Source organism: Sarcophilus harrisii, chromosome 4, assembly GCF_902635505.1.
Source record: "Sarcophilus harrisii chromosome 4, mSarHar1.11, whole genome shotgun sequence".
NCBI lineage: Eukaryota > Metazoa > Chordata > Mammalia > Dasyuromorphia > Dasyuridae > Sarcophilus > Sarcophilus harrisii.
Genome location: NC_045429.1, coordinates 107599275 through 107625592, shown reverse-complemented (window position 1 = coordinate 107625592; position 26318 = coordinate 107599275). Strand labels below are relative to the sequence as shown.

The 26318-nt window shown below is 33.2% G+C and overlaps 1 protein-coding gene across 5 annotated transcripts in view; it reads right to left on the bottom strand.

The window, feature by feature from the left end:
• The window catches only part of PPP2R5A (protein phosphatase 2 regulatory subunit B'alpha), a 76212-nt gene that overhangs the window by 28727 nt on the left and 21167 nt on the right, over positions 1-26318 (bottom strand). For 2 of the 5 annotated variants that reach the window (XM_031937333.1, XM_031937336.1), the window contains exons 2-3: positions 2925-3121; positions 2729-2794 (exon numbers count right to left, since the gene is read on the bottom strand). In XM_031937333.1, coding sequence (XP_031793193.1) covers positions 2729-2794; positions 2925-3121 — 263 coding nt within the window. Of the gene's footprint in view, positions 1-2728; positions 2795-2924; positions 3122-19494; positions 19581-26318 lie in introns of all 5 variants that reach the window. The other 3 variants (XM_031937334.1, XM_031937337.1, XM_031937335.1) reach the window with 2 other exon arrangements.

The following is a 26318-nucleotide window of genomic DNA, read 5'->3' as shown; positions in this document are numbered from 1 at the left end:
TTAAGTTGCACGCTTTTCAAAGTATCTCTTCATGCCATTTAGTTACTAACCTGTTGATACTATTTAGTGTAAACAATTTCAAAGAAGTAAAGAGTCTTGGAGTGGTTGGAAGGGGTCTTAAATCACATAATCCAACCAGTATTTGAACAAGAATTCCCCCTTTGACACATATTCAACAGGGTTACCCAGTTTTGGCAAGCAAGACTAAAGACAGAGCAATACACTATCTCAATAGGCAGCTCATTCCAGAATGTGGGGCTCCAAGGGTTAGAAAGCTCTTCCTTATATGCTAATATTGCCCTCAGAGGCAAAGACAAAAAGCTAATCCTTTTTACATAAAACAGCCATTCAAATACCGGAAGACAGCCATCTCAGCCAGCCTCCCTCCCCATCCACCATCATCTTATCCTCGTACTTTTCTTCCCCAGGTTAAAAATCCTCAATTTCTTCAAAGATCCTCATACAGAATGAACATTACTATCTTGTCAATCTTTCTATATGTAGGCTTAGAAAATAAAAATTACATCTGCATTTGTAATCACATTCTGATAAAATAGGCATCCCTTAAACCTGGGTGTGTCAACTTCAGTGCCTCTGGTAAAAGCACAAAAAAACTTATTTTTGGAAATTTTTTGATAGGGTGGAAAAAATAAGAAAAAAACAAGCAAGCAAACAACAAAGATGAAATAATATAATATGATCCACATTCTTAGACTAGATGTTAAATCAAGCCTATTAAGTGCCTCCTTCGTAATAGATCTTACTCCCACCTCTCTCTTAGGTAGATGATACATAACAAGCACAAGTTTTATGTTTCAGTAATGATATTCTTTCCTTTCTTGTTTGGGTCTGAGTTCTATAAATTGTCAAAAGAAAGAGCTGGACTAGATGGAAGTACTTTCTAATTTTAAAGTACTTGATGAGACATAATAAAATAGGTCCTAAGGACATAGTTACCTAGGGGCCCTTAGAGATTAAGTAACTTGCTTGTGGTCACTCAGTTTATACTTGTTCGAGGCTGGCCAGCCAGAGGTCTGACAAAAATTATACATAGACACCCAGCTCAAATGTATGGGAGGCAAAAATGAATCCAAGTCCTTTAAAAACAAAAACAAAAAATTCCAAGGACAAGCAGATCTTCATCCATAATAACTATTACTTATATACTTTTTATTTGTTATTTTTGTCCCTTTCCTCAATGTTCTAAGATTCTGGAGGTCACAGGTCAAGTCTTATTCAATCTTTGTAACTTCAGCTCATTTCGACAAATATTCAAAAACACAGATTCTTTAGACAAGGTTCAAAGAAAACAGACTCTGAGATCAAGAAATTTACAATGTACTGGTGAGATGGGGAAGAGATAACCTATACAAGAATATGAGTGTACCTACAAAATATGCAAAAAGTTACACAGAATAATTTCAAAAGATAAAACACCAAGAAATTGGAGGCTATTTTAAAGAATGTGGCAAAGCTGGGCAGTTATTTAAAAAACAAACAAACAAACCAGATTCCATGAAGTACAAAGTACAGGTGAAGAAGGAGGGCAATTTAGCCATAAAAGATCATCTAGACGCAAAAGTATGAAGGATCATGTTATGCAGTCCTGGGTAACTAGGTGGGGTTGGCAGAAGAAACCTGAAATTCTGATAAGATTAATCCCTGAGATAAACAGGGAAGGGAACTGATACAGATCAATTCAATCTTACAGTCCCATCTTCCTTGGAAGTCTTGTGTAGTCCCACCTTGTTGTGTCCAGTCAGAAACCCAAGTTATGTCAAATTCCCAAGGTTAAATTTGTCAATGGGCTTAAGCCATCTTTGCTGAATCCCTTTTGGGTTAGCCCATCATTCTTCCTCATGCTATCTCCCTCCCTCCTCAATTCTCCCCCATGCCTCATGGTGGTGTTTCTCCTTCTTATAGCTAACTCTTAGAGTGCTAACTTCCTCCATGGATCTAGCCTTCCAGTCAATGGCATACTCTTTCCTTGATCACCCTATTGCCCTCTCAATTCTATCTCATATTTATGATTCCTAGTATCTATTGTATCTTTTCATTTTGTCTATAACCTCTTTTCATAAATAAACCTACCTTTTGCCAAAGAAAATGGACACTGTGAAGTCTTTACATGACCAAAACCCATCATTTGGTGCCAATTGCTCTCCTCAATCTCAACCTTTGGTGTGCATCTACATCAATCTCATCATTAGTGCTGAACCACAAATATATTAACAGATGGAATGGAATGGAGGAATAACCAGTGGGCCAAATTGAATGGAATATGAGAATATGTGAAGGGAAGGAAAACACATAGTAAGCTTGATAAATGCTCACGACGTTTTTTCACTGAGGACAAAAAGCTCTTTTTAAACTTTTGGCTTAGGTACCTTTAAACAAAATGTTCCTAACAAAATTTCAGCTAAATTCTATGTGATTAAAAAGAAAATCTTATATTTTACAAGTAAATTATTAATTGAGCACTTCTTTTATTTAATAAATAGAAGTAAAACATGTCTACAAGATGAAGTTAACTTTGACAAACTCATCTTCAATTACTTTTTTTAATGTAGTTTTAAAATTAAAAATTTATTTTAAAATTAAATGTGTATTTCCATATACATAGTAGATAAAAAAGATTGTCTGTTAAACTATGTCTCACTATTACGTATAACTTGCTTTTCTTAATCATTAAAATAAATTCAATATGTAACTTTCAAAGTTGTCCTACTTGTCTGTGATTCTTTCTGGTCTTCCTTCTGTTTTCTTCTGTAGCTGTAGCCAACTTCCAAGGTGACTGTTTGGATATATAAATTCTGAGATATTTGCTTTTTAAAAAAGGCAGCTTTATTACTTGGGGCAGTTATATAGACATACTCATTTTAATCAGGGGGTAAATATAAAGGAATATAAATCTAGGAGCTTACCATTTTCACTATATCAGAATATGTTGATTCAACAAGCACACCACGATTTGTTGAAACATACTCAATCAGTTCGTTCAGTGTTGCCCTTTTAATTTCTTTGCTTTTCAAGTCTGCAACAGAGTCCATGAAATCAAATAGTATGCAACACTGCTCCAACTTCTGACAGAAAAGTTCTTGTTGTTCATTTGAAGCGGCATCTAGAAACAGAAACAGGAAATTTTATCATCAGAACAAAATTTACTGAGACAAATGACAACATAATTATAAATAGTATAAATAAAACTAATATTTCAATGAAAATGAAATTTCAATTCTGAACTTTATACCTAATAATAAACAATTCAAATAACCAGCTCCATGACTAAAAGTTTTCAAGGAATTTTTAAATTTAATTATTAGACCTTTCCATGGTACAAATAAGCCAATGAAATTATTCAGAATCATTAGAGATTTTAAAAGGTACTATTTCATATTGTCTTCCTATAAATGGTTTTCCTAGCAATGCAAAAGAGGTCTATTGTTTTCTTAAACAGTCCAAATTTTTTCAAATTGTTAAAATTTCTTATGTCTTATTTGTAAATTGGAGGCTAGGGATCATGTTTTTTACTTCAAATAGATTATTTAATCTAAAAATAATCCTAGAAATAATTCAACCCTTCCTCTTTATAGATTAAAAAAAAAATGAGATCCTAAGGTATGAAATATCATTCCCTCTCCCCCCCCACCCCCTCCCCCACCTCGGCTCCATATAAGCCTGTTGCAGGCTAGTCTTCTGACTAGTTGTAGAGATCTCTATACCACCACAAGTACCCTTTTTTGATTCAATGAAAGTCTTTAAAATGACCTATTATTTCACTTAAGACAATGTAGTCTACAATCCCCAACAAGTGACTATCTTTTGCTTTTAGATATCCCTACTGAATGAGAAGTTTTTTTCTTTTCATCAAGTCTAACTCTATACCTCTCAAAGTTGCAATTCACAGTCCAAGTTCACCAACTGCCATAAAGTAATTGGAGTCTAATTCTCTTCTATATATGTCTTTCAAACAGCTAAAAATAGTCATCACAATATACCCTATAGGTCTCCTCTTCTTTGAACTAAGCAGTCCTTCAATGGATCCTTTTATGATGTGGTTTTCAGTTCCCTCACTAGCCTCACTATCTTCCTCTGGCTGCGCTCCAATTTATTAGGGTCCTTCCTGAAATGTGTTGTAATCTTGAACTTCAATATAGGATGTGGTGCTGAACATGGCAGGGATGGCAGGGTAGACTATCACTAGACATTATGCCTAGCCCCTCTTAAAGAAGACAAAGATGACATTACTATTTTAGCTGCTGTATATCTCATTGATGACTCATATTGAGCTTGTAGTCCATTAAAATCCAAATATATTTTTTCTCCATGAATGGTTGCCTAGCAACATTCTCACATCATGTACTTGGGTCCAAAAAACAATCACACAGAAAATTTTACATTTCTCCCTTTAAAAATTTCCTCTTCTCTTGGATTTGACTCATTGTTTTAGACTACACAGGTCTTTTTGGATCTTATTTCTGTTGTTCAATGAATTAGCTCAAACGTCTATCTGCAAATTTTCTTATCTATATCATCATCCAATTGTTAAAAAATATCGAGCAGAATACTGGCACATTCTATCACATAAACTCAATTAACATTCAATTAATCATTCCTTTAGGCTGCTCATTCAACTACTCTGAACCCACTTAATTCTAGTACCATTCAGTCCACATCTCTCCATTTTGTCCATAATGGCATAATGGGAGTCTTTGTTAAATGCTTAAAAGTCTTGAATAGACTCTCTCCATCCTAGTTTTTGACAATTAAAGAGACTTTATCCCCACCCCCAGCTTCCATCAGGGTATAATACAGGTGCCAAATTATCTAAAAAATTTTTTCTAATTCATCTACTACCCCCTTCTACCTCTCCTCTCCTCTCATAGCATTGTTTCATTTATATTTATACTATTTTAATTTATATTATACTTATTACTATAACGTCTTTAGAATGGGGACTATATATATCTTCATCTTTCTATACCCAGCCCTCAATACCAGTACATTGTGAATGGTTTAAAAATAACTATTACAAATTGAGTTTGTGGCATCTGTGGATGAGTTCAAAAGGGAAAACAGAAGCTATAAATCTAGAACTTAGGATAGACAAAACTCCTGTGCAGTTTTCTTTCTTGTGTCTTTAGCTTCCTTAATCAGGTGTTCTTTTTGCATACCTTTTTCATTCTTTTTATATCCCAACATACACAGGTTCCCTTAAAGAGTCAAAGTTCTTTGCATACATCCTTTTCACCATAGTAGAAACTAAGTGTCACAGGGGACTTATTTCCATTATACGTGTCTAGCTGTCGTCTTCTGAGAAATAAAACATTGCTATAACACCACTGATCCTAGGCTAAAATGGAAGTTTCCAATCTATAATTTTCAAAAGTGGTTTTTAACTATAACATGAAAGCAAATAGTAAATAAACACTTTGTAGTCACCTCTGAAAAGCTGCCAAATCCTGTTACTAAAATATGCAGCACTTTTTCCTATATATACCCCATCTTATAAGTTGAGTAAGTGTGTATTAAATATAAAAAATATTCAAGCAGTGATAGACACTAAGGGTTAGTAAAAGATGTGGTCCCTGTTTTCACGGAATTTATAAATTACTTGAGGGGGGGTAAGGTGCACACATGGGAAAAGATTCTAAGCATGTAGCAAATTACTAATGCTAAACAAATTTGTGTGATAGGACTTTAGAAGAAGGAAATACCCACTTCTGATTGAAACAATGAAGGCTTCACACAAAAGTAGAATTTGAACTGGGCTTTAAAAATATTAAGATTTAGATAGGCAGAAAAGGCATTCTAGGAAGGGAAAAAGCAGGGAGGTACAAAGCATAAGCAATGTTCAGGGCATGATGAATAGACCAGTCTGGCTAGAACAGAAGGTTTACATGGGAAGAAAGACATCAAGGAATCTGATTTGTGGAGGGTCTTAACACTTGGCTAAGTAAAGAGTTTGGACTTCCACCTATGGGTAATGAGGAAGACAATGAAAACTTCTGAATAGAAAAGCAGCATGATAAAATTGATTTAGGAAGATACAGTCATTCGGACATTCAATAGTGATACAAAAGGGATTAGATTTAAGTAAGAGGATCATAAAGTTATTGCAATTTATCCAGGCATATTATTATAAGGGGTCTAAACTAGGATAGTAGTAGAGATAATGGAAACACACATACAACACACACAAGCAATAATCAAAAGGAGTTTGCCATCAATTGACTATAGGGATATTAACAAATAAAAAGTAAAGTCAAAGAACTCCACAGTTTTAAAGTGACGTAACTGGGAGAATAGTGATAGCATTTATTAATGAAAATGATGAGTTCAGGAAGATGAAGGTAGTTTAGGAAACAGAATGCTAAGTTTTAGAAACTTTTAAAGTAACTACAGGACAGACAACTTAATGGAAGTTAATTAGCAGGTATCTGGAAATGCAAGAATGACATTTAGATTAGGATGAAGGACTTTAAATACACCTTTGGGGATTTAAGAGAAGGAAATTGAGTTAAGTATGACTGACTAAAATCATTGACGATAAAATAGAGAGGGTACAGGAGGCCAAGGCTTGCATGATCTCTACAATAAGAGACAGGAAAAGAAGGAATAATCAGAGAAATAAAGAACAGATTTTATATTATTGAAAGCAAGGGATGAGTTTTTCAAAGTTGGAGGATAGTCAATAAGACAATTACCATATAAAGAAGTTAAGGAGAGAGAATGAGGGCTAAAGAAGAACACTGCATATGGTGAGTATGATATCAGAGGCAACTTGTAAGAATAAAATTTTAGGAGAAGAGAAGAGTCAAAAACACAAAGCGGTTAAGGTGTAACAAGAATCGGTTTTCAACTATTGCTAATTGGGAATATTTCTCTGAGGTTCAAGAAGTGCATAACAAACCAGTATGGATATAATATTGGATATGAGGCTACAAATATAGAGTTGTGACCACTACCACAAAACTATAACTTTCCTTGGTCTGAACAAAGAATCAGAACACAGATGATTTTTCCTAATTGTCTGTAAATTATTCATAAAACATCATTAAAGGATTCTTTTAAATGGTGAACAGAAAATTTCTGTTCTTTTTGAAGATATTGTTGCAGTGGCAGTTACTATTTTTAAAAAATTAATATTTTATTCTTTTTTATATTGCCAAATTTTATTTTTTTAAAGTAAGACAGGAAAAAATTCATCAAAAACAACCAACACATTAAAAAAAAAAAAAACTCATATTACATTTGGTGTTCTACATCTGTGAAACCCCTCCACCCTCTGTAAAAGAGTTCAGAGGTGTATTTTTTTTTTTTTATGTCTTTTCTTCAGGGTCAAGTTCGATCTTTGTAATATTCAGTTTTGATTGTTTTACAATTCTTTGTATTTATGTTGTCATATATTGCCTGCCAGACTCTGCTTATTTTTCTTTTTATTAGGTTTAAATCTCTGCATAGTTCTCAGTATTTACCACATTCATTGTTGCACAGTAATAATTCATTATAGTTTTAGACCACTATTTGTTTATCCATTCCCCAATTGATAGGTATCTTACTTTGTTTTTGTACTGAGCTACTACAAAAAGTGTTACTTGTAAATAATGTAGTATATATAGAACCTCTCTTTTTAGTTATAATCTCCTTGGAATAAAACCCTAGCAGTGAAAATTTTAGGGTTAAAAGGTATAGACATTTTAATCACTTTATTTGCATAACTTCAAACTGCTTCCCAGAATGTTATACCAACACACAGCTCCACCAAGTATGCCTGCCTTTCCATAATCCTTCCAGCACCAAGGTCCCTTGAAACTCTAATTCTATACATGATTCTCAATATTACATATTTGTTAATCAACCACATATTCACGATACCTTGTAAGATGGTCTCAGCTTTCTAGGAATTTCATTATTAAAATCTATATCTCTATCTCTCAACAAATCTAGCAAATTTTTTCCAACTTAAATTATTTGCATCCTCCACACCAAAGCACCATTCTGACACTTCAGCAAGTGTAGAGGTCTCCATGTCTACAAGGCCATGCCATTAGATTACAAGGTCTAGGAAATACCAGAAAACTGAAAAAAATTTGAGCAAGATAGTAGATAGGCAATAAAGTTTGGAGAAGCTTATCACCACAATAGTTGCTACTAATCTGAGCTAGAGCAGCCCATGAAGTCTATAAAATAGATTGGGACTGTGAAAAGGAAAAAAAGAAAAGATACTCATGGATAAAATGACAGATTTTAAAAAACTGTTATTTCTAAGTATGCATATTCATATTTACCTAGTAAATGTATTTTTTACTTTGTAAAGCACATAAAGTACATACTTTACAAAGTACATATAAATTGGATTTCTATTTTTTTTTTTTTAAGTTAAATGCATCCAAGGAGTTCACCATTTCGAAGATTCCTATGGTAGGGATTTATAAAGCAAAAATTTAAGGACCAGCAGGAAAAACCATCTGTGTCCTAGTCTCTTGATAATGGAAAGGCCCCTGTGTAGAACCTTAAGTCCAATATTTTATACTGTAAATGAATATTTGATGGGCTACAAGGAGATACACTCTTGTTATTTATGAAAAAGCACTTTGTGATCATACTTCCAGATGATCATATTTGACAAAAGTAGATATCATCTCTAGAAGATACTTTCTTCATCTATAGATATCTAATTTCCCCTTCCAGATCTAAATGCTATGATCCTCTGACATCAAACCAAATGCTGTATTTAGTTAACTATCCACTTTGAAATCAAAGCACTAAAAAACAAACTAAACAAAACAATTGCCTGTTCAGGGACCCTAATGCCCAAATGAAGGGAGAAATAAGACCTAAAAGGGGGCTTTTCCCACCCTAATAAATTTCTAGGACTTAATGGTATGTATGGCCTCTACCTTAAAGGATTCCTAGGCTAGAAGACTTTTAATATATTGCCTAATTAAGCCAGTCCCACTAGAGTTCTTTTCAGCCAAGAAAAGAAATCTTTCCTGGTCCTGGATTATTCAAAAAGCTCTGAAGCTACATATTCCACTTTATTGTAAGTTTCTGATGGTACAATTCATCCTTTTTTTTTTTTTTTTTTTTTTTTAAATTTAATAGCCTTTTATTTACAGGATATATACATGGGTAACTTTACAGGATTAACAATTGCCAAACCTCTTGTTCCAATTTTTCACCTCTTACCCCCCCCACCCCCTCCCCTAGATGGCAGGATGACCAGTAGATGTTAAATATATTAAAATATAACTTAGATACACAATAAGTATACATGACCAAAACATTATTTTGCTGTACAAAAAGAATCAGACTCTGAATTATTGGTACAATTCATCCTTTTAGGAAAGAGATGACTGTTTCCCCACTTATTTCTAGCCTCAATTCAACCACCACCATACCCTCTTGATTTCTCTGATTAGAATCAGACTCATTGTTCATCATCCATCCATCCTTTCTTCTATTCCTTTCATCCCACTGCTCCTCTTCAACTTGACTACTTCTTTAGGAAGTCTCAGCTCCCCCTATTTCATCTTGTCCTATAGTTTTATTTTCTTTCATGCTGTATTGTGCTCATATCTCAGTAACAACTTCCAAGCTGTCCAGCGCTAGTCCAACTCTAATAAGTTGAAAGAAAAACATAGCTCTACCAATACATTTCTAATACCTCCTGGTCCACTCATGCTTACTCTCTACTTTGACAAAAAAGTCCTGAATGATGATGATGAAAATGTCAATGCCTAGGTAATTTGAGGCAATATTTGAACTCAGATCTTCTTTACACCAGCATAGCACACTAGAGTACATAGCTGATAATTTAGTGTAATGGATAGACAAATCTAGCCATTCTCAAATACTGGTTTGCCAAAGAAAGTACAGCTAGTATCTATTCTTCAGGCACTGATCACACTTCTTTCATCAGAATTCTTCAGTGGTGCTTCAAATAAGCTGCTTCCATAGTCTCTTCTCCATTCCATCCCATTCCATTCTTCCCACAACTGAAAATCTGTTATTTCTAAAGCATAAATAAGAACACTTCATTCCCTTGCTGAAATAGTTCTACATATTTCCTACTGACTCCAGGATGGGTTCTCAACCTGGAGTTTGTGAACTTTAAAAAACTTTTTTGGGGGGATAATTTTGTAATTTCACGCATTTAAACAGATTGTTCTGAAGAGTCTATAGGTTTCAGGAAACTGCCATAAGGGTCCAAAACACAAAACGGGTGAAGACCCCTTGGTCTAGGATAAAATACAAACTCAACATTTATATTAACATATTTTGTATATACTTATATATTTAATGTTTTCTCCACTGATCCAATGTAAATTCCTTAAGGGCAAGGACTATATCATTTTTGTCTTTATAATCCCAGTTCCTAGTATAGTGTGTCTGGGACATAGCACATACTTAATAAATGGAATTATATATTCAACTTTATTATTCTAGTATCATCAAGTAATCAACATTTCTTCAGTCATTATATATTTGGAAACTTACAAGGTATTTTGCTAGCTGTGCATTTAATAGATGCTTTCAACAAAGGCCCATTATATAAAAGAAAACTGAATTTGACCACAAAAATAATGAATATTCTAGGAACAGTTATGTCACAGGTATTTTTCCTCAAAGAAAAAAAGATGCCAAAGAATCTGAAAAGTTAATTTTTTAAAATAGCCTAAAAACCCCAAAACAATTGTTTCACTATAAATATGAAGCTGTTCCATTTAAAAAATTCTTGTCCTAAGAATATGATGAAAATCAACAAAATATGCCCATAATCCAAACCTGACACATCTTTTAAATGTAAAAACAAAAACAAAAACAAAACAAAACAAAACAAAAAACTTTCTGGTGAAAGAATCATTTAAAAGAAAATCACTGGCCAATAAGACAAAAAAGAAAAGTGAAAAAAGTTGGAGAGGATATGGGAAAATTGGGACACTATTGCACTGTTGGTAGAGTGTACTATTCTGGAGAGCAATTTGAAACTGTGCCCAAAGGACCCCTTTCTATACTACAAAATATTGAAAATTAAAGGGATGTCTATCAAGTGGGATATGGCTGAATGATCTGTGGTATATGAATGTAATGGAGTATTACTTTGCAGTAAGAAATAAGAAATATGCAGATTTCAGAAAAACTTGGAAATATTTATATTAATACAAAATTAAATGACCAGAACCAGGAAAGCATTATATGTAGTATCAGAAACAATGTGGGATGATCAGCAATATAATGATCCAAGACAACAAGTACAAAGGACTTACAAAGGAAAATTCTATCCATAATCAGATAAAGAATTGATGGATTCTGAATACAGACCAAAGCATTATTTTTTATTTTGCTCTTTTTGATCCTCCCCCCCTTTCAATCTGTTTCTTCTTTCACAATAGTGACTAATATGGAAATGTGTTTTTACATAGTAAGTAGCACATTATAAATGTAGAAAATATTTTTTAAAAAAAGAAAAAGAAAGAAAATCACAAAATAAAGCCTGAAATAAGTTTTCTTACCCCCCATATGAGAATCCTTAATATCCAGTTTCCTCTATTATTAACATCCAATTCCCACTTCCCTCAGCAGACTGTTCATTAACATCCTGTTTGTGCTGCACAATTTAATGTTTTAAAATTATTTGACCAGGTAGCTTTGATTCCCCCAAATATAAGATTAAAGATAAGGAAAGTGTTATTACTCTTTGTATTTTCATATTTGTTGAATACGTGTTATGTAACTGGGGGGAAAAAAGTGACACCAGAAACTATACTTTGTCAGGCTGAATATAGACTTTACCTAGTTTATAATTAATTTAAAAGTGGCTATAATCAAAATTAGAATTTTAATACATGAGTAATATATAGGTGAACTTTATTTTAGCAGCATCGAGACAGGGAAGATCTAAGAGTTCAGAAGAGAGAAGAACAGGCTGAAACAGACCAAATGACAAAGAGACAGACACAGACTAAGAAGAAAGATAAAGTGAAGGGCATAGAGTTAGTCATCACTTTCAAATTCATCTCCCAAAACTTACAAACTTAAATTTGAATTATCTGGTAAGATCATAGAAAAGTGCACGAAGAAAGAAGTGTAGTCTTTATAACCATTAAGTTTGGTTAGCGCTAACAAAGCAACATTTACTGAAATTCCATACTTTAAGCCAGTTGGTGTCAAATTCATTAGATCTTTATCATTTATAAAGATCATTTATCATTTATAAAAACTTTTAAAATAAAAGTTTATGAAGATGGCTGGGTATTCATTCAATTTGTAAAAAGACAGAATTCAGCATTTTTATACATCAATAATTAAAGTCAAACATTCATTAAGGCCTAACCCTGTGCAAGGCACTATGTCACAAAGGGATACTACTCCTCACCTAACTATTTTCAGCCACATATGGACAGAATCCTGAGCTTTCACTCTTCTTTTATAAAGCACCACTTGTCACAGCAGCACTGCCATTTCCAGACAAGAAGGGAACTACAGATAACATTCAGGCTCTGCACAAGCACATGATCAAAAGTACTAGCTTTTGAGGTATTCTAAGACTATATGTTGGTCACTCTGGCTTTAAAACATCTATTCCTTCCTTCTTCAAAAGAGGTCCCTTGGTCTCTCATTCTGAATTAATATATCCCATTCTTATTCTTTAGAAGAAAAGCCTAAATGTTGTTAGAAACAAACTCATTAGACATTTATCATTGGACATTTACTAAAGGTCACAAATCAGACAAAAAGTTTATTTGCTTCCTCAGAATTACAGTCCTTGAAAAAAAAAATCAACTGTTTTTGCCACATTAGTTAATATAATGTATTTCTATTCAGTTAACTCAAATTGATTTCTTGATTTTTCCACATAACTTGGCTATTTGGGGAATACATAGCAAGTGATTTAGGCTGCAACAGTTTGGTGATTTTAATTAAAGCTACCCTAACTTAGCTGGGTCAAATTTCCTATGCCCTGACTTTTTAACTATCTCCAAGGTTAATTTAGTCTTGCTACTCTGTCAGTCTTTGGCACCCTTAAAAGTCTCAGCTAAGAAACCAAATGTGATACGGATTCATATGACATGAATGAGCCTTTACTAAGAAATAAAACAAAATTAATTCATATGAGCTATGTAATTATAGATTTCTTTAAAGAAGTAGTCCTTAATTTTAACTAATAACTTAAAGGCATATGAAGTTATAAATATAACCATTAATTTCCACTAAATCAGTATTACATACCAACATTTATTTAGTTTTTAAAGATTTAATCTAAGTATTTATTGAGAGTATGATTCTAGGCACTACTATGGAATAACAGAAGAAAAGAAAGGTCACCCAGCAACTTAATCTAGTTAGGGAGAAGTTAGGAAGGAACTTCTGGATAGTCACAAAGCATCAGTTATCAAAAAGAACAAAATATGATAACATTCTGGGGAAAGACTTTTTTCTAAAGAGGTTTGTATTAATAAGGATGAGGAAGACATCAGAAGACCCTGAATGTTAGACTCAAAATCTTGAAAATTTAAGATTCAAGCTATGCCAGGAGAAAAGGAAATGTGTGGGGGGAGGGGGGAGAAGAGAAAGAGAGAGAGGAGGAAGAGAGAGGAGGGAGGGAGGGAAAGAGGGAGGAAAGGAGAGAGATTCAAGAGAGGGGGAAGTGATGAGAGAAAAATTTAGAGTTAAATTTTTTTAAGTATGCCATTTAGGGAAAATACATAGAATCAAAGCCATTTAAAGGCTACTATTATTTAATATGTGATTCAACAGCATATTACATATGCATAATTGAAAGTGACAGAGGACTTTTAAAGGTTCACAGACTCACAGTTGGAAGGGACCTTAAGAGATCACTTAGTCCAAATCTCTTATTTTACAGATAAGGAAATGGCAGAAAGGTGAAATGATGTGCCCAAAGTACTACAGACAATAAAATTTGTAGAGCTTGGACTGGAACTCAAATATCCTACTTTCCAAAGTCAACTCTCCTTTGCTTGTTCCATGCTCCTTCTTACACATCTCTACTAGTTCTATCCAATTCACTTTCAAATCAAAACATTGCCCTCTTTATGTCATTGGTCCTCTTCAAGAATAAAGGAAGAACAACAAAAACTAGTTCTATCTATTTTCACTTACTCGTATTTGAATATATGAAGTCTGGTACCGTGTATCACCTAAATCTTTTTTCCGCCAAACCAAAAGTAACCCAATTGCTTTAAAAGAATCTACTATGGTACATCCTTTCACCTTTCACTATTCTAATCTTCCTCTTGTGCATCCTTCTCCAGTTTATGTCTTTCTAGAAAAGGGGATCTCAAACTGAAAACAATACATCAGATGAAACCTGATCAGGTTTCTTAAGATCCTTTGAACCTCATTCCAAATACTGTGCCTCTCAATTATAGTCTAGTTTTTGTTTAGAGGTTTTCAGTTTTATTTTTTGCTTCCATGTCACTACTGATATATATTGAGTTGTAAAGGACACCTCTCTCCCCTAGAACTTTTTCACAGAAACTATTTATTAGCCACATTTCATTTCTTCCATCTTGTGCTTAATATATGAAATGTACATTTCAATGGCACCTTGCAACAACTCTATGGGGTACATACTATAGACATGATCTACCATTTATAGATGAGAAACAGGGACATGATCATATAGTTTGGCATGTAAGAAACTAGATTAGAACTTCATCCATTCAGTTACTTAAATAAAGAGCTTGTCATACAATAAGCATTTATATATTTGTAGAATATGCCATGAAATGATAAAATATAATTTTAAAAAATTAAAACTTACATACAATATTTTATCATTTCCAAAACATTTAATGAATTTCTTACTATCAGCAAATTATGTGTTAGATATGAATAAGTACTATTCTTGCTCAGTCTGCTTTCCTATTAACAGAATCCACAATTGTAGAATGTGAAAATACTTAATTCCTTGCCAAGCAACAGACTCCTCCTTGAAAATTAAGAGATACTGAACAAGAAAGAGATATGTCACTTTGGAGGTGACAGCAGAATCAGCTTCTGCCAATATAGTAAAAAGAAATTTATAATAACTGACACAAAAAATTAATGACTTGCCAAAGGTCATTCATGAATTAATGTGAGTGAATCTTCAGGTTATGCAAAGAAGATTCCTGAAGTAAATAACCTGCTTTCTTTTAGCAGATTTCCTTTGGTTTGTTGAATAAACTAGAAAAAAAAAAAAAAAAAAAAAGAACTTGTTTCAGGAATCTGAATTCATGCGACTTGATATGGCTCCCCCTGTAAAGTATTGTGTTGAATATTTTTGACATTCTGCTCATGTTGAGGATATCCCAATGGTACTACTTCAAGGTCTTGCCATTTTGGTAACAATAAACCCCAGAGTAGTTAAGAAATTAATATCTGCTAAACCTATTTTTGCAACTAGCTGAGAAAATAAAGAGTATATCAAACATGATCACTAATCACTAGAAGCAATAAGGTCACAGAAAGTAATAACCATAAAGTCCATAATTCCTTTTAAAAACAAATATATATCTATTTTTATAATTCTGTATTTTTTAAAAGAACAAATATAGTTTTTAAATCATATGATTCATTTATCAACTTTTATTCAAAATATATTCACTATGTTTGTGGCAGCCCTCTTTGTAGTGGCTAGAAACTGGAACTGAGTGGATGCCCATCAGTTGGAGAATGGCTGAATAAATTGTGGTATATGAATATTATGGAATATTACTGTTCTGTAAGAAATGACCAACAGGATGATTTCAGAAAGGCCTGGGGAGACTTACATGAACTGATGCTGAGTGAAGTGAGCAGGACCAGGATATCATTATATACTTCAATAACAATACTATATGATGACCAGTTCTGATGGACCTGACCATCCTCAGCAATGAGATCAACCAAATCATTTCCAATGGAGCAGTAATGAACTGAACCAGCTACGCCCAGAGAAAGAACTCTGGGTGATGACTAAAAACCATTACATTAAATTCCCAATCCCTATATTTATGCCCACCTGCATTTTTGATTTCCTTCACAAGCTAATTGTACAATATTTCAGAGTCTGGTTCTTTTTGTACAGCAAAATAACGGTTTGGTCATGAATACTTATTGTGTATCTAATTTATATTTTAATATATTTAACATCTACTGGTCATCCTGCCATCTAGGGGAGGGGGTGGGGGAGTAAGAGGTGAAAAATTGGAACAAGAGGTTTGGCAATTGTTAATGCTGTAAAGTTACCCATACATATAACCTGTAAATAAAAGGCTATTAAATAAAAAAAAAAAAGAAAAAAATATATATATATTCACTAAGTGCAACCTATATACAAGACAATGCAACTAATACAGGAACACACATTGTTAGACGGGCCATTGATCTGGCTTCCAATAAAATAACAAAAACAAAAATAAACAACAACAACACACACCCACATGCACACACACACATACTCTTATGATTACATCTGTAGGTTATTAATCTAATTTCTCTTAGTCTGATATTTAAATATGCAATTCCAAATTTCAAAATAATTTAAAACTAGTGTATTCAGGTTTGTTAATTTAAAAAACATGGCAAAAATAGAATGGTATTGCAAAATTATCTTGAGATTTAAAAAGAATGTTGGGGGGGGGGGACTAAAGCAAACAAAAACACTTAATGAAATTCTTTCATCTTTAAGATATTTGGGCCCTTTAATGTGAGAATATCATTGGAAAGGATATTACAAAGTAGAATGAATTCAGCACTTTATCCTCAGAGTTTGCATTCTAGGTAGGGAAGTGAAAGGAACATTCATGAAAATATTATTAATAATACATCCTAATTACGTAAGGACTTGGTAAATCCAAAAGCTTTTTTCTATATTCTTGTGTTAGAGAGCAAGTACTATTGCATTTTTTTTTTACACATGTAGATAATGAGAAGTTAGGTGATTCCCTTCCCCCCATTATAAGTGTAAACCAGGACAAAAAATTTTGCATGGTGTCAAATCAAAAGTACAAATAATACTTGAAATCAAAATTATGAGGAAAAGAAATCACTCTGGGAAATCAGGTTAATAAAGAAGGGTTCCCCAAAATAGTTGCTAAACACTAGATCTTGAGAGATGAATAGGATATTTAATTACCAACAAGAGAGGAAAGAGAGCAAAAGTAGGGAAGTGAAAGAATATTGGATGAAGTAGGGGATACAAAAGGGTAATAAGAAAAGCTTTAATGAGTAAAACAGGGTTAGATGATAGAGGGCAGACTCAAGAATTTGAATTTTATCTGTAACCAACTGGAAACATTTTTTTTTTTTTTTTTTAAACACAGAAATAACATGATTGAGCAATATTTTCAGGGATGTTAATCTGGCTAAAAGACCTTCAAAAATCTGACTTGTCACAAAGAGAGGATGAAGAAGTATCTTTCTTTCATATAGATAGATAGATGAATAGATATCCCTCTTCATTCCTACCTATTTCTCTATATGACTTATTTGAACACATTAATTTACTTATTGCGTTCCTTTTTATATTATTAGTTCCTTGAGGGCAGGAGCAGGGTTTTTTTTTTTTTTTTTTTAATCTCTCCAGAGTTTAGCACAGTGTTAGGCACTTTAAAAAGTTTGAATATGTATTATGATATTTTGATACAATTGGTAATCTTTTTCATCCTTTTGGAATTTTTAATACTCTTCTCAAGAGCATTAAAAAAGGGAGCTTACAAAACAATGGAAAATATTATAGACTACTGTACCAAAATATCAATAAAATAAAATGACAGAATAAATCTTCACCTACTGATTAACAAGGCTCTCTCAACCATAGAAATATTTTGCAAAAAGTGCTCTATGCCCACATATGTAGACTTAAAAAAAAAACTCTGACAACTATAGAATATCTACTTCAATGCCCCATTGTATCATGAAGCTAAGAGTTGAAAGAGGCAAAAGACTGGCTTCAGCAATTCATGAAATATGACCAAAGGGGCGCCCCTTAATATTAGCAGTTTCCCTTTTACTTTGACAGTGACTAAAACAAAGAAGAGACACAATACATAGACTTAATATACTAAAACATAGTTTTACTGATGGCATTCTTAAACTGTGGTTTTCATCCAGCAATGAAGAAACCAAATGCAGGTACTAAAAAGACCATAACTACTATGTTTTCAGGAGAGTGAGTCTTAAACCTGTGTTTAAGAATACCTGTTTGGGAACAATATGTAGCATTGGAATGGGAGAGACTTGAGGAAGGGAAATAAATGAGGAGGCTAGCCTCCTTGCAAGTGATTATGAGGACTTGAGGATTTAAACATATATAAATTTATATGTAAATATATAAATTGTTTCTTTGTATTTGTATTCCTAGGTCCTACTACAGTACAAAGTAGGCATTTAATAAATTCTTACTGACTGAGGGATTGGGGTATTGGCCACATGAGTGAATATCAAAGGAAAAATTAATCAGCAAGATTTATTAACTGCTTGGATGTGTGACATAAGGAAGAGTAAAGGATTAAGGAAATCTTAGTTTGTGAAAAGAGGTGAAAGAAAAAATGATGGCATCCTCAAAAGAAATAGGGAAGTTAAGAAGTGAGGTAGTTTTAGTAATAAAGATGAGAAATTCTGTTTAGATCATGCTGAGTTTGAAACAGAATATTAGATATTTAAAACTATCTCCAAAAGGCAGTTTGTGACTACATGACTACAGTTTAGGAGACATTAGAAAGCTAAAGATAAGAAGATTCTATGTACAACCCAATCCAACATATATAAATATTTTGGGTTGGGTTGACAGAGTTTAAATAAGCTACTGACTGCAAAAAGCAAGATTAGAAAATAAACAAGATATTCTTTTATCACCATTCTTCAATCATTTTTTGGGAGGAAAATTTAGAGACATAATATAATTATAACAAGGTGCCTCCCCCCCCCCCCCAAAAGCTCCAAACTACCTCACCCAATAATCATTTGTTCTCCTTTCTCTTTCTTTTTTATAGGGAAAACCAAGGCCATCAAGAGCATCATTGGCTTAGCATACAAGCTTATTTGCAAAACATTACAGAAGGTGGTCACAGAAGACTACCAGAATTATTGTCTCAGAAAATAGCACAAAACTGTTGAGGAAAGAATAAGGTAATTGCATATCATATGACCCTGATAAATCCATTTATTCTCAGAATCCAAGATTTCATGAAATTTTTGTAGTGACCTAGTCTTATTAGTGATAGTAGTGTATATTATATAGATTCTTAGTGTCTCAATACTCTGAACAATGTGAAAAAATGGCATTGATTTTTTTAAGTATGAAGCTAGAAAAAGTAGCTAGATCTAACAAGAATTAGACAGGGAAAAAAATCTTTGCAGAAGGTGACATAATTTTAAAGGTACTTGAGGAGTGATTTTCAAGTTCTCACAAAATGGATAAGGTTCCAAAATAATTGGAAAGACCAGATGGTATTCTAACTGAAAAAGCAAACCAAGAAGATGTCAGCAACTACTAACCTATATGAATACTTTTCATTTTCATAGAAGCTTTGTCAGAACAGTCTATGCATGCATCAAGGCTATCCATGCTTCAGGGGCATATGCTGCATAAGAACAAGGAAAAAGGAAGATTTTATTTCTTTCCTTTAAAAAATTTATATTGACGCTTTTGTTTTTACATCATCTTCATTTCCAAATTATATACTTTCCCTTGCTCAGTGTACCAACCTTTATCATAAAGAATAAAAAGATGGAAAAAAGCAGTTCAGTAAAAGGAACCATTACATGACCAAAGTCTGACAATATACACAAAGTTTTGTATTAGGCTCTTATTACTTTTGCAAAGGCGGCAAGGAGGGACATATTTTCCTCTTTGCTTCAAGGACAAATTTGAACATAATTTTTCTATAACAGCCATCTTTCTAATCATACTATTGATACAGGCTTTTGAAACTCATTATATCCAAACATTCTTTTTTCCCAAACTTATCTCTCTTCTCAACTTTCCTATTATAGGTGAAGGCCTTACTATTCTAATCACCCAGGCTTATAATTTTGGCATCAGTCTTGTCTTTTTACTCTCTCATCCCCACCTTTCTAATGAGTTATCAAATCTTGTTTGTTCTATCTCTATAACATGTCATATATCCCTATCTAATGAGTTATCAAATCTTGTTTGTTCTATTTCTATAGCATGTCATAGATCCCCATCTATCTAATGAGTTATCAAATCTTGTTTGTTCTATCTCTATAACATGTGGTGTATATTCTCTTTCCCACTCACATAGCACCACCCTCCATTCATGAAGTTATTTATTATTTCTTGCCTTGATTACAGCTATAACCTCCTATCTGGTGTCTCTGTCTTAGGTGTGCCTGTATTTCAATCCCTTTTCTATTATCAAAATGGTTTTTCTAAAGTGCAGATTTGACCATGTCACCCCCAAATTCCACTCAATAAACTCTAATATGAAATCTAAATTTCAGCATTTAAAGTTCTTCATAACCTGGTACACATTCTCCTTACCTTTCCAGTCTTTTTATATATTACTCCTTTTCTATGTACCATAAAGTTCAGTCATTCTGATCTACTTGCTGTTTCTCAAATACCATACTTCATCTACTCTTCTTTGCACTAACTTCATGTCCAGAATGTTAAGTTTCTATCTTCCTTCATGACTCAGTTCAAATGTCATCTTCCACAAGAGACCTGTATCAGTCTCCCAGATGTTAGTATCTTCTAAGATTATTTTCCATCTATTCCCTATGTACCCAGTACGTACCTGTTCATATAGATTGTCTCCTATTAAAGTATAAACTCCCTGTTGGCAATGATTATTTTTGTTTTTTATTTCTTTTTATTTTGCTTTTTATTCCAGCACTTAGTAGTCTGATACATAGTACATCATAATCTCTTAATACTTGCTGAGTCATAAAAATAATATCTCTGCATTATTGATTTATTTAAACAATTAGTTAATACAAAATAAAGTATATACCTCATCATTTGCCTCATTTGATGTTTCTGACATGTTATCTTCATGATAAGTTTCATGACATTTAGTATAAACATTGAATAAGGCATAAAATAGAAATAGGTAAACTCCTCTAAGATATATACCAGTGTCATGAAAATTTTCTTGTATAGTCTCTAAACAGAAGGATTCTCCATATGGCAATACTCTCTAAATGCCTTTACTCAAAGATAACATGCATAAAATATTAAAAATCGCCTCAATGGATTGAACACTATATGGATACTTGAATAGTGGGCATAACCATACACATTTAAAAAAAAAAAAGCAAAGTGAATGGAAAATAACTATCACCCACTTTGTTATACACATAACAGAATGATATGCAGAAAACTCTAAAATTTAATATGCTAAAGAAATGGCATAAGAAAAGGGCATGGGACAAATCAGAACATGTGTGAGGCCAGTTATGGAACAACAGATGGAAAATCTCATTCTTGCACTGGTGGCCCCTAAACATTAAAAGAATTATTAGAAAATCTCTGATACATTAGGAAGTTCCTTTATGTTAGATTTATGGAATGATAAAGTCAAAAGGAACAGGAAAGTTGCGATCTTCCCCATGTTGAGAATACTTATTAATTCATTCAAGTATTATCCTTGAAAATAAAAAAAATCCAAAACCATTTCAAATTACATTAATATGTTAATATGTATTAGCACTAATTTCACTAAAGTTTTTTTTCTTATGATTATCTCCAAGAGATGAAAGTTATCTCTGGATTCCTAAAAATTATGCCAATTGAGTGCAAACTCTAAAAAGTTCTACCAATTTAGAGAGGCTTCAGATATGTGAGATATGTGCAACAATTTAGTCTCGGTCATCTAAGATAACTAAATTCACAGTAGTTCATAATCAACCTGGTTATGATGATGAATTTTTCTGGTCACCTGAATTCAAGGGGGGAAAAACACTATGACACAGAGGAGTTGCAATCTGCATCAATGGAGGGAGAATCCACATTGATAAAATTGAACATCCTTCAAATAATGAAGAAATGATCAGCTACCATTATCTCCTTTTATCGTTGTAATTAAGCTATACTAAGGAATTTAATAACAATAGTGTATGTAATTGCAAGCAAAAGCTCTGGCAGTGCACAACAGAAAAGTGAGAACCTATATCAGGTCCCTGTCTACCTAATTTCAACCCTAACAAAAGGTCAATGAATGCATTCAATTTACAAATATATCCTTTTATTTCCACTTAGTGTCTCAAAGTACTAAATGGAAAAACATTTCCATAGTCTAAGGGAACATGGATTTCTTTAACAAAGATATCCTAAAACAGTCTAGGGGCCAGAAAAGATGTAAAAGTAAATATTATGGAGTAGTTGCTCCACCAAGTACTGCAGTCACAGTTACTCAAGTCCCAGACAAAAAAATTAATATAGTTCTAGGCAACAGCAAATGGTTCAATATCAGAAAATGTTATCATTTTATCAGTGGAAATGACATTAAAGATACATTGTGACCTTCTGCTCTGCTGAACCCTAAAAACTATGGGACCTTTTCATTTGACTTGCAGCTGAAACCTTCTATGTGTTTATTTCCCTCTATTAGAATGTAAGCTACTTGCAAGCAAGGGCTGTATTATTTTTCTGCTTGTATACTTAGCACAATGGCTCATATATACTAAGTGCTTAGTAAATCTTTTTCATTCATTTATCCCGATCCTCAGGGAATTTACAATCCAGTAGGGAAAGACAAGGAACATTTATACAGATAAAAGTGATAGAATAGTAAGTTTATTTCCTTACCATACTTTGTTTTATTGAGTTGAGGAAATAGGGAAAGCGTTATGAAGAAACATTAGAACTAGATTTTTCTTTTTTGGTACTTTTTTTTTTCATTTGCTCTAATAAATGCTTTAATGAAGTCTTCTTAGCTCTCTGCCAATATTACAAAATTCTGTTCTCCCAGAGCCTAATGGCACTTTTCTTTCTTTTTTTCTTTTTAATAACTTTTTATTTTCATAATACATGGAAAGGTAGTTTTCAACAATCTTTGTGCAGAACACCAAATCTTGAAAGATGGTGACTATGTTAAAAGTCAGAAGTGAAGTAAGGGAAATGAGGGTATTCAAGGTAGGAAATAATGGAAGCAAAGGGAGAAGCATAAAAATGCAGAGCATGTTCACTAGACAGTAAATAGTCCATTTTGTTTGGAGTATAGACTATGTGAGGGGAGAGAAGCATTAGATGCAATTGGAGAGCCTTAAAAATAGAATAAAAGCATCAAAATCTAAGTTGGAAGGAATCTCAGAAAATATTTTGTATAATTCCCTATTTGAAATAGGGATCACTTCTACAACTGAAGGTTCCCCCTACAGATATCCAGTGACAAGGAACCCATTACCTACCACAAAAGAGGACAATCCATATCTTTTTTCTGAACAGCTCCATTAGCAAACTTTGCCTCACTGGAAAAAGAAAAAAAAAATCTGCTTCCCTAGAACTTGCACATTCACTGGCCCTGCTTCTTTCTCTTTTAGACAGAGTAACTCTAATCTCTTCTTTAAAAGAGCTGTCTTCAAAGTGACAACTAAATATTTGAAAACAGCAAACATATCTGTTTAAAGTCTTTCCTTCCTCAGGATCAATAAGTCTTGGTATATGGCATGCATAATTTTTGTCACCTTCTTTTAGCTGTACATCAGCTTGTGAATCCTGCTCTTAAAATATGGCACTTAGAACTAGACACAAGATATGATCTGATCAGGTACAAATACAGTGGGACTTCACCTTGTTTTGGACTCTATATTTCTAGGAATGCAGCCTAAAAATACCTTAATTTCTTGATGTCTCATGTCAATTGAGATTTTAGCCCGTTACCTCCCCACTGAACTTTTTCATGTCTAGTCATGTCTTCTTCATTCTGTGTTTGTGAAGATGATTTTTTTTAAAAAATCCATTTACAGCAGTGAATGTTTAGCCATTAAATATTCTCTCCTTAGATTCAGGCTATTGTTCAATGTCTTCAAGATCTGAAAAAGGGGGGCAAATGACGTAGGCAGCTAGGTGGCACAGTGTATAGAGTACCAGTTCTGGAGTCAGTGAATCTGAGTTCAAATCTTATCTCAGACACTTAATACTTCACTAGTTGTGTGACCCAGAGCATGTTACAATATCACTCCCCAAAATATCTTCCGATTCCTGTCACGTGATACATTCATTATTCTTCCAAATTTCCCATCAATCAATTCAATAAGCATGTAAGTTGTGCTTTTATTAAAATCACTGCTGTCCATAAATCACAAAACATCAAGATTTGGGGGGACCTCAAAGTTCATGAAGAATGTTACAAGATGTACTCTAACATATACTTGGCAAGTAATTGTTTAGCCTTTGCTTTAAGATCTCAAATGAAGTCTTTCTTGAGAGACAATCTATTCTCTACTTTGGAACATCTAATAATCTGGATTGCTACAAATAAAAACTTTCTAAGCTATTTTTCTAAGACGACCACATGTTTTATCATTTACATAAAGTGATTTTGGCTATTTGGTAAAAATATATTTATTAGAATCTAGCATCCTCCTAGGACATTCTATAAAAGTTTTTTTCTCAAAATATAACCAAGGCAAGCAGAACAAGTTTTAATTTTTAGCCAGGATGACAGCCCTTGAAAAGAGCTGTTGATTCGCTGTTGCTTTTTTCCTTTTTCTTCAATCCTTATGTCACATAATTTCAAAGCCATTCATCATTCTGGCTGCCTTCTCTTGGATGTTCACCAGCTTATCAGTGCCCTTCCTAAAATGTGGCAACAATAAATTTTTTATAGAATTCTAAAGATGACAATGTAACTTAAAATAATAAAATTAAGCTTAACAGTATATAATGATCAAGCTTGACCCTGAAGAAGAAATAAGTTAATGCATCTCCTTTTACTAGGAATGTAGGGGACTCATAAGGTATATTTCACATACTAATGTGGTAGGATTTTATTTTATTTTAGTTACAACTCACTGGAAGGAGACCTATAAGCAGAAATGATTGGGAGGTTCCCCCCCCCCCCCCCCCCCCCCCCCCACCCCCCCCGCCCAACAATAATAAAGCTTTTTTTTAATGTCACCTATGACAGCATTAGCTAATGGGGCTACTATATTAACTACTAATTTATAATTAGTTTATAATCTACTAATTGCTATCTCATCATATTTATGAAATTGATATTTTGATCCAAAGGTAAGACTTTATACTTCCATCCCAAAGTTTAATTTTTTAAATTCATTTCATCATTTTAGTTTACATTATTGTTTAGATTCTGTTAAGAGAAATTAATTGTTACGGTCTAGAAAGATGATAATTCTACCATATCCTGTTCTAGTTATCCAATTACTGGACGGCTATATTCAATTGTTGGCACATTCAATTCAGTCCAATGTTCTAGTCTGTCAAGATTCTTTTGAATCCCAAACCTTTCATTCAAAGTGTTAAGTTTTTCCCCTCCTCGCTTCATGGCTTTTGCGACTTTTCTCTCTAGGAAAAGACAGTGATTTTAACTATTTGGTGTGAAGGTATTCATTACATATTATCCCAGGAAATTCTAAAATAAAGATTAGTTCTTCCAGCATTCTGACACCTTTACTTAATCACTGGAAATTGGCTAAAATTATTCTTTTATTTATGAGGGATCCCCAATCCCTTGATTATAAACCAATCTTGTTAATAAACAATCATTAAAAGCGTGCCTCCTTCAAAACCATTTCTAGTTGGGAGGGGAAATGGCTAAAAAGCCAATTATTAATTACATTCTATCCACAGTTCCCAGGAAGTCAAGGACTTCCCTCTTATATCCTTGGCAGGATGGAAATAACTATATCATCCCTACAACAGGTTTGTAGAGGCATGACTTAAAATGAAATAGTATTTTTTTAACTGAAATGGTACTTGGAAAGTCTAGTACACACTTTCAGATCTGATTCCCTTTCTTCCCTGGGCAGCTATGTGAAATGGGTTACAGAATGCTATTTTTTTCTTATGAAAATATCAGGATGTGCCTTCAAATAAGTCACTCAAGGTTTTGTTGGTTTTTTTTTTTTTTTTTTTTTTTGGTTAGATATTATGAGAACTCTTATTTATGACTGCATTTAACCAGAGGAGGAAGAAGAATTTTTAACATGTCTGAAAAAAGCTATTCAAAATTTTGTGTAAAAATGAAATCTTATAGACTTTTTTGGAACCTATCTTCATTATCACATTTCTAAAAACACCAATTGTACATAAAGATTTTATTTTAAACACATTCTAAGATATTATGGGAATGGGAGAATGACAAGAGGATAGCTAATACAATCTCTCAATT